Source organism: Zonotrichia albicollis, chromosome 38, assembly GCF_047830755.1.
Source record: "Zonotrichia albicollis isolate bZonAlb1 chromosome 38, bZonAlb1.hap1, whole genome shotgun sequence".
In the NCBI taxonomy this organism is placed as follows: Eukaryota; Metazoa; Chordata; class Aves; order Passeriformes; family Passerellidae; genus Zonotrichia; species Zonotrichia albicollis.
This window is the reverse complement of record NC_133856.1, coordinates 1520400-1534119: the sequence shown is the minus strand read 5'-3', so window position 1 is coordinate 1534119 and position 13720 is coordinate 1520400. Positions and strand designations below refer to the sequence as shown.

The 13720-nt window shown below is 56.0% G+C and overlaps 2 protein-coding genes, 1 long non-coding RNA gene and 2 other non-coding genes across 5 annotated transcripts; 1 reads left to right on the top strand and 4 right to left on the bottom strand.

The window, feature by feature from the left end:
* Positions 1-82: 82 nt before the first annotated feature.
* Positions 83-2566, bottom strand: LOC141726701 (uncharacterized). Its single transcript, XR_012577743.1, has 3 exons — positions 2499-2566; positions 771-821; positions 83-131 (listed from the first exon to the last, which is right to left on the bottom strand). It is a non-coding gene; the product is annotated as an uncharacterized LOC141726701 (long non-coding RNA).
* Positions 2567-2846: 280 nt separating this feature from the next.
* Positions 2847-8131, top strand: DHDH (dihydrodiol dehydrogenase). The gene is given in 9 exon segments (XM_074531676.1): positions 2847-3405; positions 3777-4016; positions 4504-4615; positions 4897-5060; positions 5346-5607; positions 6266-6390; positions 6949-6987; positions 6989-7100; positions 7503-8131. Coding segments are annotated over 8 exon segments (1140 nt in total). The 5' UTR covers positions 2847-3405; positions 3777-3803; the 3' UTR covers positions 7616-8131.
* Positions 8132-8392: 261 nt separating this feature from the next.
* On the bottom strand, positions 8393-13193 carry RPL13A (ribosomal protein L13a). Its single transcript, XM_074531684.1, has 8 exons — positions 13084-13193; positions 12756-12828; positions 12278-12343; positions 11542-11643; positions 10963-11048; positions 9997-10056; positions 9258-9380; positions 8393-8512 (listed from the first exon to the last, which is right to left on the bottom strand). Exons 1-8 carry the CDS (start codon positions 13096-13098, stop codon positions 8426-8428), a joined length of 612 nt encoding a protein of 203 aa, XP_074387785.1. The 5' UTR covers positions 13099-13193; the 3' UTR covers positions 8393-8425.
* On the bottom strand, positions 10834-10904 carry LOC113460787 (small nucleolar RNA SNORD34). The gene has a single exon (XR_003382623.1). It is a non-coding gene; the product is annotated as a small nucleolar RNA SNORD34 (small nucleolar RNA).
* On the bottom strand, positions 12610-12688 carry LOC141726750 (small nucleolar RNA Z195/SNORD33/SNORD32 family). Its single transcript, XR_012577772.1, has one exon. It is a non-coding gene; the product is annotated as a small nucleolar RNA Z195/SNORD33/SNORD32 family (small nucleolar RNA).
* Positions 13194-13720: the final 527 nt, after the last annotated feature.

Sequence of the window (13720 nt, the reverse complement as noted above, 5' to 3'; positions counted from 1 at the left end):
CCCGAGCGCCTGCGAGCGCTGCAGCTCCAGCTCCGAGGCCTGAGGAGGGAATTTGGGGTTAATTCAGGGGATTTTGGGCAATTCGGGGGGGTCCCGAGCACCTGCGAGCGCTGCAGCTCCAGCTCCGAGGCCTATGGAGGGAATTTGGGGTTAATTCAGGGGATTTTGGGCAATTCGGGGGGTCCTGCGAGCGCTGCAGCTCCAGCTCCGAGGCCTGAGAAGGGAAATTTGGGGTTAATTCGGGGGATTTTGGGCAATTCATGGGGTCCTGAGGGCCCGCGACCGCTGCAGCTCCAGCTCCGGTGCCTATGGAGAGATTTGGGGTAAATTTGTGGGATTTTGGGGTCATTTGGGGTTTGTTTGGGGTTTGGGGTCATTCAGGGGGGTTTTGGGGTAATTTCGGGGGATTTTGGGGTTTATTTGGGGGGTTCTGGGCTGGGTTTGTGGCAGTTCAGGGAATTTGGAAATTATTTGGGGTGATTGGGGAGATATTTTGGGGCTGTTTTGAGGATATTTTGGGCAATATTTTGGGTTGATTTGGGGTTGTTTTGGGGGGGTATTTTAGGGCATATTTGGGATTTATTTTGGGGTATATTTTGGGCAATATTTTGGGTTGATTTGGGGCTGTTTTGGGGGATATTTTAGGAAATAATTTGGGCTGTTTTGGGGTATATTTTAGGGTATATTTTGGGGCATATTTTGGGGTTTATTTGGGGTATATTTGGGTTTATTTTGGGTTGATTTGGGGCTGGTTTGGGTTTTTCTCTCACCCTGAAGGTGCTCTTGTAGCCGCGCCGGGGCTGCAGCAGCGTCGCCAGAACCTGGGGGGGGGCACAGGCTCCCAGTTTGGCCCAGCTCGGACCAGTTTGGCCCCATTTTACCCCAGTTTGGGCCCTGGTTTACCCCATTTTTCCTCATTTTTACCCCATTTTACCCCAGTTCGACCCAGTTTGGACCATGTTTTCCCCCATTTTCCCCTATTTTTTCCCAATTTTACCCATTTTCACCCCATTTTCCCCAGTCCCGGGGAGGGCGTGGCCATGGTGGGGGAGGGGTCCGGGCCCTGCCCCTCCCCCCCGGACTTTGACCCCCCCCGGAGCCGCCATTGCCGAGAACGGACGGACTGGGACAAACTGGGAGCAACTGGGAGAGCGCTGAGAGCGACTGGGACCACACAGAGAGCGACTGGGACTCACTGGGACAGACTGGGAATGCACTGGGAGCAACTGGGAACAACTGGGACGGTCTGGGAGCGATTGGGAGAGCACTGGGAGCGACTGGGAACAACTGGGACAGGGACTGGGGTGGACTGGGAGCGACTGGGAAGGCACTGGGAGAGACTGGGAAGGCACTGGGAGAGACTGGGAGCAACTGGGAATGCACTGGGAGCACTGGGACAGGGACTGGGAGCACTGGGAGGAACTGGGATGGGCACTGAGAGGAATTGGGAGGAACTGGGGGGCACTGGGAGAGACTGGGAGGGACTGGGGGGGGGACTGGGAGCAACTGGGAATGCACTGGGACAGGGACTGGAGGGACTGGAGGGCACTGGAAGGAACTGGGGGCGACTGGGGGAACTGGGAGTGACTGGGAGGGCACTGGGGGGACATTGAGAGGCACTGGAGCAACTGGGATGGACTGGGAGAGACTGGGAACAACTGGGGGGGAACTGAGACAGGGACTGGGAAGGCACTGGGAGCAACTGGGAGTGACTGGGGGGCACTGGGGGGCAATGGGGGGCACTGGGAATGGGGATACTGGGGGCACTGGGAACACTGGGACGGGCACTGGAGAGCCTGAGTGGAACTGGGAAGGTCCAAAGGTGAACTGGGAGCACTGGGAGGGGACTGGGAGGGGACTGGTGGCACTGGGAGGAGTCACTGGGGTCACTGGGAGGGACTGGGAGCGCCGAGGGGTCACTGGGGTCACTGGGAGGGTCACTGGGGTTACTGGGAGCACGGGGAGGGGTCATGGGTCTAACTGGAGTCACTGGGCTAACTGGGAAGGGTCACTGGGGGTCATTGGTGTTACTGGGGTCACTGGGAGTTACTGGGGCGTTACTGGAGTGGCCACTGGGATCACTGGGAGGGGTCACTGGGCGTTACCGGGGTCACTGGGGTTACAGGTGGCACTGGGAAGGGTCACTGGGATCACTGGGAGGGGTCACTGGGGGTCACCGGGGTTACTGGGAGTCACTGGTGCTGCTGGCAGGGGTTACTGGGGGGTCACTGGGTTTACTGGGAGGGGTTACTGGTCTAACTGGTGTCACTTGGAGGGATTACTGGGGTTGCTGGGAGTTACTGGCAGTTACTGGGATGGCTAACTGGTCTAACTGGTGTCACCCGGAGGGGTTACTGGCGGTTACCGGTCTAACTGGGAGGGGTTACTGGGGTTACTGGTCTAACTGGGGGTCACCGGGGTCACTGGGCTGGGCTGACTGGTCTAACTGGGCGTTACTGGGGGTTACTGGTGCCGCCGGTGCCTCCGGCCGCTCTCACCGCTCCGCCGCCCCGGGACCGCAGCGCCGCCGCCGCCATCGCTCCAGGCCCCCGCCCCTCCCGCTCTGCGCCAATCACAGCGCTCCCTCTCTCCCCTCCCGGCCAATGGGAGCTCGCCGCCGGGCCCCGCCCGCACTTCCGGCCAATCACAGCGCGCCCTGCCACCCCGCCCCCGCCGCGGCCAATCAGCGCCGCGCCCTTCCCCGGAGCCACGCCCCACCGGGCAGCCAATAAACGCCGCCGTTCTCCTGTCGTTCATTTGCATATTGGCCACGCCTCTTTGTGGGTTCTGACCAATGGGGGTGCGCCGCCGCGCGGAGGGGGCGGAGCACGGCACGTGCGGGGAGGGGGCCACGCCCACGAGGGGACCCCAAAATCCCTGAAATTCCCCCAAAATCCCCGAATCCCCAAAATCCCTGAATCCAGGGAGCCCCAAAATGCCCAAAATCCTCGGAAAATCCCCAAATCCAGGGCCACCCAAAATCCCCCCAAAATCCCCGAAATCCTCAGGAAAATCCCCATAATCTCCAAAATCCCCTCAAAATCCTCCCCCAAATCCCCAAAATCCTCCAAAAATTCTCCAAAATCCCCAGAATCCTCAAAATCCCCCCAAATCTCCCAAATTCACGAATTTTGGGGTCCCCCGGTCCCCCCAACTCCCGGGTCACCCCCGGGGGTTTTTGGGGTTCCCCTCCCCCCCCGCCCCTCCCCCCCCATTTTGGGGTTCCCGCCCCTCCCCCCCGTCCGTGGGTGGGGGGAGGGGCGAGCGGAGCTTCCCACGGCGGGGGGAGGGGCGGGCGGGGGCCCGGCAGGTGCGGGACGGGACCGGGACCGGAACCGGGATCGGGATAGAACCGGGACAGGGAAAGGAACCGGGACAGGAACCGGGACAAAAACCGGGATCAGGGTCAGCAACAGGGACCGAACCGCGACAGGAACGGGCCGGGATCGGGACTGGGATTGGGGGTCAGGACAAGGACCGGGACAGGGACAGGAACCGGGATAAGAACGGGGCCGGGTGCGGGACCGGGATCAGAAACTGGGATCGGAACGGGGACTGGGACCGGGACAGGAACCGGGATTGGGGTCAGGAACCGGGACAAGAACTGGGACTGGGACGGGACCAGACGAGGGTCGAGATTGCGGCAGGAAGTGGGACGGGAACCGGGACAGAACCGGACCGGGATTGGGGCAGGAAGTAGGACAGAACCAGGTCACGGTCCGGACCGGGAGGGGGACCGAGACCGGGACCGGGATCAGGACACGGATCTGGATCAGGATCAGGATCAGGACCGGGCTCGGGACATGGATCGTGACACGGACCGGGACGTGGACCAGGACCAGGACCGGAACCTGGATCTGGACCGGAACCGGAACCGGGAGCAGGACCCGCCGTGTCCCAGCCCGGAGCGGCCCCGGTCCCGGCCCGGCCCCACCCGCTGGGGCATCTGCTCGGCCGGGGCCATCAGCCACGACTTCGTGCTGGCGCTGCAGACCCTGCCCCGCGAGGAGCACACGGTGACCCAAAAACCCCGAAATTCACCCCAAAAATACCCCCAAAAACCCCAAACCCCGGGGAGCCCCAAAAACCCCGGAATTCCCCCCAAAACCCCCTGGGACCCCCCAAAAATCACCAGGGGAGCCCCAAAATCCTCGGGACCCCCAAAATCCTGGGCGTGTCCCCAAAACCCCGGGGCGTGTCCCAAAAATCTGGGAATGTCCCTAAACCTGGGCGTGTCCCCAAAATCCCCGGGAGCCCCAAAATCTGGGCGTGACCCTAAAAACCCCCGGGGATTTTGGGGTTTCCCGGGTGGGATTTTGGGGTTCCCTCAGGGATTTTGGGGTTTCCCCAGGATTTTGGGATACCTTGGGTGGGATTTAGGGTTTTTTCCAGGGATTTTGGGATCTCAGTGATTTGGGGGTTTTTTTTCAGGGATTTTGGGGATTTTTCTGAATTTTTGGGGGCTTTTGGGGGTATTTTGGGGTGACCCTCGTGTCCCTGCAGGTGGCGGCGGTGGCCGCGCGGGATCTGGGGCGCGCCCGATGCTTTGCGCAGCATTTTGGGGTGGCCCCGGCGTACGGATCCTACGAGGAGCTGGCCCAGGACCCCGGCATCGGTGAGAGACCCCCGGCTTTGGGGATTTTGGGGGGAATTTGGGATTTTTTGGTGTTGGGGTTTGTTTGGGGTCACTCAGGGTTTTTTTTTGGGGTTCCCCATCAGACGTGGTGTACGTGGGGGTGGTGAACCCCGCTCACCTGCCAGCGGGGCTGCTGTTCCATCGGGATTTATGATGTTTTATGGCAGAAATTTGGGGTTTTTTTGGGTTATTTTGGGGTTTTTGGGATCGGGGTTTTTTTGGGGTCCCTGATTCATTATTTTTGGGTTTTTTTTCCCCAGACGTGGTGTACGTGGGGGTGGTGAACCCCGCTCACCTGCCCACGGGGCTGCTGTTCCTGCGCCGGGGCTGCCCGGTGCTGATGGAGAAGCCGATGGCGCTCGGGGCGCGCGAGGTGGCGCAGCTGGTGGGGACGGCCAGGGACAAGGGAGTGTTCCTTATGGAGGTGAGGGCTCCCAGTATCACCAGTATGACCAGTATCACCAGTAACCCATTCCAGTATAACCAGTAACCCCTACCAGTGCCCCTCAGAGTGCTCCCAGTGTCCCCAGTGCCCCATTCCCAGTTCCCCCAGTGCTCACAGTATCCCCAGTAGCCCCAGTTTCCCATTCCCAGCGTTTCTGGACCCATTTTTTCCCCACCTGGCACCACCTGCGCTCCCTCCCAGTACTCCCGGTTTCCCATTTCCAGCATTTCTGTACCAATTTTTCCTGTTTTCTCCCGTTTTCAGGGTTTCTGGACCCGTTTTTTCCCCGCCTGGCGCCGCCTGCGCTCCCTGGCCCGGGGGGGCTCCCTGGGGTCGCCCCTGGTGCTGCGGGGGGAGCTCGGCTTCAACCTGGGGGGGGTCCCGAGGCTGCGCGAGCCCCAGCTCGGGGGGGGGGTCCTGCTGGACCTGGGGTGCTACGGCATCCAGATGGCCCTGGGGCTGCTGGGGGGGCCAGAGGGGCAGCCCCCTCCCCAAATTACCGCCCACGGCACCCTGCACCCCACCGGTACGGACTGGGATAAACTGGGATATACTGGGACGGACTGGGAGGGACTGGGAGGGCGCTGCAGTTCCCAAAGCCGCCACCAAGGGGAGCTGTGAGTTCTTTGAGGGAGACTGGGAATGGACTGGGAGGGACTGGGAGAGACTGGGAGGGACTGGGAATGGGGGATTGGGGGGCACTGGGGTCTCTCTTCCCCATTTTCCCACTTTTCTTCCCGTTCTTGTCCCATTTGTCTCCCTTTTCCCTCATTCCCCCTTCACCCATTTCCCCCCTGTTATTTCCCTCCCATTTCCCCTGTTATTTTCCCCATTTTCCCCCCATTATTTTTGCCCGATTCCCCCCCATTTTTTTTCCTCCCTCTTTTCCCATTTCCCCCCGTTTTTCCCCGATTATTTTCCCCATTATTTTTCCTGTTTTACCCCGTTATTTCACCCATTATTTCCCCCTCTTTTTTCCCATTTTCCCATTATTTCCCCCATTATTTTTTCCCGTTTCCCCCATTATTTCCCCTATTATTTTTCCCCCATTATTTTTGCACGTTTTCCCTGGTTTTCCCTCCCATCATTTTTCCCATCTCCCCCCCATTATTTCCCCATGATTTCTCCCATTATTCCCCACATGATTTTTGCCCATTTTCCCGGTTTTTCACCCCATTTTTCAGGCGTGGATGAGTCGGTGTCGGTGTCGCTCTCGTTCCCCGGGGGTCACCTCGCCTCGCTCGTTTTCTCCATGGTCGCGGAGCTGCCGGGGGGGGCGGCGCTGGGGGGGCCGCAAGGCTGGGCCGAGGTGACCAAAATCCCGGGATTTCACCCCAAAACCGGGAGGGACCCCCAAACCCCGGGATTTCACCCCAAAACCCGCGGGTTTCACCCCAAAACACGGGGGGGGCGACGCACGGCTGGGCCGGGGTTCATTTCTGGGGTTTTTTTGCGTGGATTTCGGGGTTTCTTTGGTCCAGGGTTATTTTTGGGTGAATTTCGGTGGTTTTTGGGTCTCACCCTGTTTCATGCCCCACTGCAGTTCCCGAGCCACATGAACTGCCCCACGGAGCTGCAATGGGGGGGCTGTGGTTAATTCCTTGGGGGGTATTTTTGGGGAGGATTTCAGGGTGTTTTTGGGTGAATTTCAGTGGTTTTTGGGTCTGATTGCCCCACATTTTTCCCCTTTAGCTCCCGACCCACATGAACTGCCCCACGGAGCTGCAGTGGGGGGGCTGTGGTTAATTCCTTGGGGGGGTATTTTTGGGGAGGATTTCAGGGTGTTTTTGGGGTGAATTTCTGGGGGTGTTTTTGGGTGAATTTCGGGTGTTTTTGGGTCTGATTGCCCCACATTTAACCCCTTTAGCTCCCGAGCCACATGAACTGCCCCACGGAGCTGCAGTGGGGGGGGGCGCCGCGAGCGTTTCCCGCTGCCCCCCCCGGCCGAGCCCCTCAACTTCCCCCACAGCACCGGGCTGCGCTACGAGGCCCAGCACGTGCGGGAGTGCCTGCTGAGGGGTGAGATTTGGGGCCAAAAACGGGGATTTTGGGCAAAAAATGGGTTTTGGGGGCTATAACTGGGGTTTGGGGGAAAAAACTGGGGTTTGGGGCAAAACCCGGGGTTTGGCTGCGCTACGAGGCCCAGCACGTGCGGGAGTGCCTGCTGAAGGGTGAGATTTGGGGCCAGAAACGGGGATTTTGGGTAAAAACACGCATTTGGGTAAAACACACAGGATTGGGGGGGAAACCTGGGATTTGCGGGGGGAACATTGGGATTTTTGCGTGAAAAAACACGGGTTTTGGATAAAAATCCTGAGGTCTGGGTAAAAACCTGGGATTTGGGTAAAACTTGTGGGATTTGGGGTAAAACCTCCCAGATTTTGGGGTGAATCTCCCTCATTTTGGGGTCTCTGACCCCAGGGCTGACCGAGAGCCCCGAGATGCCGCTGGCCGAGAGCGAGGTCATCGCGCAGCTGCTGGACCAGGCCCGGACACAGGTCGGGGTCACGGTGGACGGAGTGACCACGGAGTGACCACTGAGCACGAGTGACCGCTGGAGTGACCGCTGACTGCTGGAGTGACCATGGGAGTAACCAATGACCCCGAATGACCACTGGAGTGATTGCTGACCCTCTGGACTGACTGCCAGAGTGACCACTGACACAAAGTGACCGCTGGAGTGACCACGGGACTGGATTGCTGACCCTGAATGACCACTGCACTCTGGACTGACTGCTGACCCTCTGGAGTGACCATTGACCCTATAGAGTGACCACTGGGGTGACCACTGACCCTCTGGATTGACCGTTGACTGCTGGAGTGACCACGGGAGTGACCGCTGACCCCGAGTGACCGACTGCTGACCCTCTGGAGTGACCAGGGCAGCTCTGGTGTCGCCCGCCCGTGGCTCAATAAAAGCTCTGAAACCTCCCCAAAATGTGCCCCAGTCCATCCCAGTGAGGCCCAGAGTGTCCCAGTCCCTCAAGAGTCCATCCCAGTCCCTCCCAGTCTGTCCCAGTAAGAGCAGGACGCTTCCAGTCCGTCCCAGTTCATCCCAGTTTGTCCCAGTCCATCCCAGTCCCCCTTTAACCCTTCCCAGTCCATCCCAGTTCCCCTTTAACCCTTCCCAGTCCATCCCAGTTCCCCATTAACCCTTCCCAGTCCCTCCCAGTCTGTCCCAGTAAGAGCAGGACGCTCCCAGTCTGTCCCAGTCCCTCCCAGTCTGTCCCAGTCCCTCCCAGTCCCTCCCAGTCTGTCCCAGTTCACCCCAGTCCGTCCCGGTCCGTCCCAGGCAGGCTCTGACGCTCCCAGTCTGTCCCAGTCTGTCCCAGTTTGGGTTTATTTCACAGCAGCAGCCCGTGCTGCCGCAGCACTGCCGTGAACGGCGCCGCTTTCTTCTCCGCGCTGCGCTCGGCCCGGCGCCGCAGGCTCTGCAATGGGGGAAAAAAACGGAGAATTGGGAAAAATTGGGAGAAAATACGGGGAAAAAAAACCAGGAAAAAACATGGGGGGAAAACCAGGAAAAGATGGGGGGAAAACCGTGGAAAAACCAGGGAAAAACCAGAGGAAAAATGAAGGAAAAACCAGATAAAAATGGGGGGAAACCCAGAAAAAAAAATGGGGGAAAAACCAGGGGAAAAATGGGGCAAAACTCAGGAAAATAATGTGGAAAAAAAGGGGGGAAAAAAGGAGTATCAGGGAAAAAGTGAAAAGATGTGGAAAAAAGGGGAAAAATCAAGAGAAAATGAGAGAAAAAAAGGAAAAAAACCCATGGAAGAATGAGAGGGGAAAAAAGGGGAAAATGTAAAAAAAAAACAGGGAAAAAAAGTGGGAAAAAAATCAGGGAAAATGGGAAAAAGGGGAAAAAAAAAATCAGAGAAAAAAGGGATAATCAGGCATTGAGAGGTCCCCAACTTGGGGTTTTTCCCTGGATTTAGGCCTTTCCCACCCTCTTTTTCCTCCCTGTGAGTTTTTAAAGTCCCACGCCCAAATTATAGGTTTTTCTCCCGATTTTGGAGTAGTTTTTCCCCCAGTTTTGGGGTGGTTTTCCCCCCAATTTTGGGGTGGTTTTCCCCCAATTTTGGGGTGATTTTTCCCCGATTTTGGGGTAGTTTTTCCCCCAATTTTGGGGTGTTTTTTCCCCGATTTTGGGGTGATTCCCCCTGTTTTTCTCACCATCATCTTCCTCTTCTTGTTGTAGCGGATCTTGGCCTTCTCCTTCCTCTTCTCCTCCAGGGCCTCGGTGACGTCCCGGTACTTCCAGCCCACCTCGTGTGCCAGGCGGCCCAGCACGGCAAACTGGGACAAATGGGAGCTCAGAAAACACCCCAAAACACCCCAAAATCCCACACCAAAAAATCCCCAAAATCCCACACCCAAAAAACCCCAAAACACCAGAGAATTCACCCAAATCTGCCTTATGCCCCACCTGAATGCTGGAACCCCCAGCAAAAAAACATAAAGTCTTAAAGTGACCTAAATCCCCTAAAATCCCATAAAACTCCCCAAAAAAATCTCATAAAATCTCTTTAAAATATATAATCCCAACAAAATCATATATGCCTTCTAAAATCCCATAAACCCCCTCAAAATCTCCCTGAAATGCTCTAAAATCCCATCGATCTGTTAAAGTCTTATAAATTCCCTTAAAACCCCAGAAACTCCCTAAAAAAACCTCATTAAAAAATCTCTAAATTTCCCAAAAAAACCCTCATAAAATCCCCTGAACCCCCTAAAATCTCCCCAAAATTCCACAATAAAACCCCAGAAACTCCCAAAATAAAACCTCGTAAAATCCCCCTAAACCCCATGAAGTCCCCAAAAAAACTCCATAAAAATCCCTAAAATCCCCCAAATTCCCAAAACCACCTAAGCTCTCCAAATTCCCACAATTTCCCCCAAAAGCCGTGCTCACCTTGCGGGTGGGTTTGAGGCGGATGATTTTCAGCGCCGCCGGCACCACCATGCGCTTCCGCTGCAAAATCCCAAATTTTGGGGTTTTTGGGGCATTTTGGGTGGGTTTGGGGGGTCTCGGGGCGGGGGGATGGGAGTTTGGGGGGGTCTGTGGGATTTCAGGGGTTTTGTGGGATTTTGGTGAGGATTACAAAATTCAATAGTGACTTTATCAGATTTTTAGGGAGTTTCTAAGATTTTGAACATTTAATGAGATTTTAATTTTTTAATGGGATTTTGGTGGAGATTACAAGATATAATAGCAGTTTTATCAGATTTTTTGGGGGGGTTTCTGGGATTTTGAAGATTTAATGAGATTTTAAGGTTTTTATGGGATTTTGGTGGGGATTACAAGATTTTAGGGGGATTTTATCAGATTTTATGGAATTTTAAGGATTTTATGAGATTTTAGTATTTTTATGTCACTTTGGTGGGGATTACAAGATTTAATTGGATTCTTTTAGGCAGTTTCTGGGATTTTGAAGATTTAGTAAGATTTTAGGGTATTTATGGGACTTTGGTGGGAATTACAAAATTTCATTGTGATTTTATCTGATTTCTTAGGGAGTTTCTAAGATTTTGAAGACTCAATGAGATTTTAAGGCTTTTACAGGATTTTGTTGTGGATTGCAAGATTTTAGGGGATTTTACCAGATTTGAGGGAGATTTTATTATTTTTTTAGGGGTTTTATGGGATTTTAGTATTCCATGTGATTTTGGTCAGAATCACAAGATTCCAGGGGGATTTTAACAAATTTTTATTGGGCTTTTACCAATTTTCTGGTGTTTTTGGGGTCCCGGGTGTCTCAGGGTTTGGGTTTTTCTCATCTCGAGTCAAACAATGTAGGTACAGGTGACATCACCGACACCGGGATTTGGGGCGGATTCGGGGCATTTTGGGGTGAATTCTGGGGATTTTGGGGCCCACCTTGTCGTAGGGAGGGGGGATCCCATCGAACACCTTGAGCCGCTCCAGCGCCGCCTGGCCCCGCTTGGTCTTGTGGGGCAGCATGCCTGGATTGGGGTGAAAAACCAGGATTTAGGGCAAATCGGGGTTTGGGGGGAAAAGTGGGGGATCATGGGGAATTGGGGGGAAAAACGGGGATTTCAGGGCAATTTAGGGTCTGGAGGAAAATCGAGAGATTTATAGCAATTCTGTGTTTGGGGTGCAACCAGGGGATTTAGGGCAATCTGAGGGTTTGGGGATTCTGGGGGATTGTGGAGAATTTGGGAGGACTTTTGAGGAAATTTTGGGTTTTTTGGGGTCCCCTCACTCCAGACTGTGTGTGTGGATTTTGGGGGGGTTTGAGGGGGAGGATTTTGGGGTGAATTTTGGTGGTTTTGGGGTCTCTCTCACCTCGCACGGTGCGCCAGAAGTTGCGGCTGAGGGGGATTGGGGATTTTGGGGCAGTTTTTGGGGATTTTGGGGCAATTTTTGGGGGAGTTTTTGGGGTGACTTTGGGGCAGTTTTTGGGGTGATTTTTGGGTGTTTTGGGGTCTCTCTCACCCCTCACAGTGCGCCAGAAGATGCGGCTGGGGGCTCGGAAGTGGAAGGGGCCCCGGGAGGGGTTGGTGTTCATCCTCTTCCTCAGGAAGGCCAGGAACTTCACTGCGGGGGAAAAACGGGGCAAAATCAGCAGAAATCAGGACAAATCCATTTAAAACGGGGCAAAAACGATCAAAAAACGGTCCGAAACATAAAAAAATGGTGCAGAATCCTCAAAAATATAGAGAATCTACTAAAAATGAGGCAGAAGCCCTTAGAAATGAGAAAAACCATCCAAAATGGGGCAGAATCCCTCAAAAACCCAGAAGAATTCATGGAGCAGAAATGGGGCAAAATCCCTCAGAAATGGAGAAGAATCCAACAAAAAATGGGGCAGAATTAATCAAAAATGGGGCAAAACAGCTCGTAAATGGGGCACAACCCTCAAAACTGGAGCAGAACTCCTTAAAAAAATGGGGCCAAATCCCTCAGAAACGGGGCAGAATTTATCAAAAATGGAGTAGAATCTCTCAAAAATGTGACTTAGGAATGGCCAGAATGGGGTAAAAGGGTGAAACCACCCCAAACCAGGGGGAGCCAGGGGTGCACCGAGAGATGGGACGTTCTAGAACCTTCCCAGCACTTCTCCGTGACCCAAACCCGCCGGAACCGTCCCCAAACCCCGGGATCTCCCCCAAAATCCGGGATTTCCCCAAAATTCCGGTTTTCCCCCCAAATCCCGCCCCGCGGCACTCACGCTTGTTCCGGTAGAAGTTCCCGGAGATGTTGATGCCCTCGCAGCGAACCACGACCACGCGGCGGCCTGGGGACAGCGGCACCGGCCCGTGCCCCGTTAATCTCGGTTTTTTGACCATTTTCCCCCGTTAATCCCGGTTTTGCCCCTTCATTTTAATTTTTTTCTCTTTATTCCCGATTTTTTCTCTTTATTCCTGATCTTTTGTTCCTGTTTTTTCCCCCCATTATTCCCGGTTTTCCCTAATTAATATCGGTTTCCCCCGTTAATCCCAGTTTTTCACCCTTTTCCCCGTTTTTCCCACCCATTATTCCCGTTTTTTTCCCGGTTTTCCCCCGCGCTCAGCTGGTAGTGCATGTAGGCGCCTTTCATTGTCGCTAAACTCGACAGCCGACAAGGCTCATCACGGCGCGGGGGTCCAGGTGCCATTCCCCCGGTTCCGTTCCCGGTAACTGCCCCGGTGCCGCCGCCCCGCACTCACCCAGCAGCACCTGCTTGGCCACGATCGCCGCCAGCCGGCCCAGGAGGTGCCCGCGCCCGTCGATCACCAGAACCTTCGGCGGGATGAGCACCGGGTAAGGCCGGGCCCTCACCGGGACCAGGCCCGGCCCTCACCGGGACCGCACCGGGCCCAGGCCGCGCCGCACCGGGCCCAGGCCGCACCGCGTGGCCGCGCCCCGCGCTCCCGTCGCCGCCCGCCTGCGGACCCACGCGCTCCCCGCCGTTCCCCGCGCGCTCCCCGAGCCCCGCCGAGCCCTCCCCGCTCCCCTCGGAGCCCCCCGAGCCCTCCCGGTGTCCCCGGGCCGCACCCGCGGCTCCGCCATGGCCGCCGCCCGCCTCAGAAAGAGGCCACGCCCCCTGCGGGAGTGCCGCTTCCTCCGCGCGAGGGCGGAAGTGACGTCACGGGAGGGGGAGGAACCATTGAGGGAGGAAAGGGGGGGACTGGGATGGGAGAATCCAATCGGAGTGCGGGAGGGGGGGGGTCTCTGTGTGCCCAGAGAATTCCAGTGCTCCCAGTACGGTTCCAGTATGATCCCAGTGTCCCTCCAGTGTCCCTAGAACCACCTCCAAGTGCTCCCAGTATGATCCCAGTGCCCCCTCAGTATCCCTCCAGTGCCACCCAGTGCCCCTCCAGCGATCCCAGTACGATCCCAGTGCCCCTCCAGTGCTCCCAGTGCCCCCCAGTATGATCCCAATGTGCTCCCAGTGCTCCCAGTACCAACCAATGCTACTCCCAGTGTCCCTCCAGTGCTCCCAGTGTGACCCCAGTGTGATCCCAGTGCCCCTCAGTCCCTCCCAGTCCCTCACTCCAGGCTCTCCAGCGGCCCCTTTCTGTATTTATATTTATAATTATATTTATTTATATTTATATATGTACAGCGATGGGAGGGGCGGCTCTGGGGGGTCTCGGGGGTCGCTTTTGGGGTCCCAGGGGATCTCGGAGGT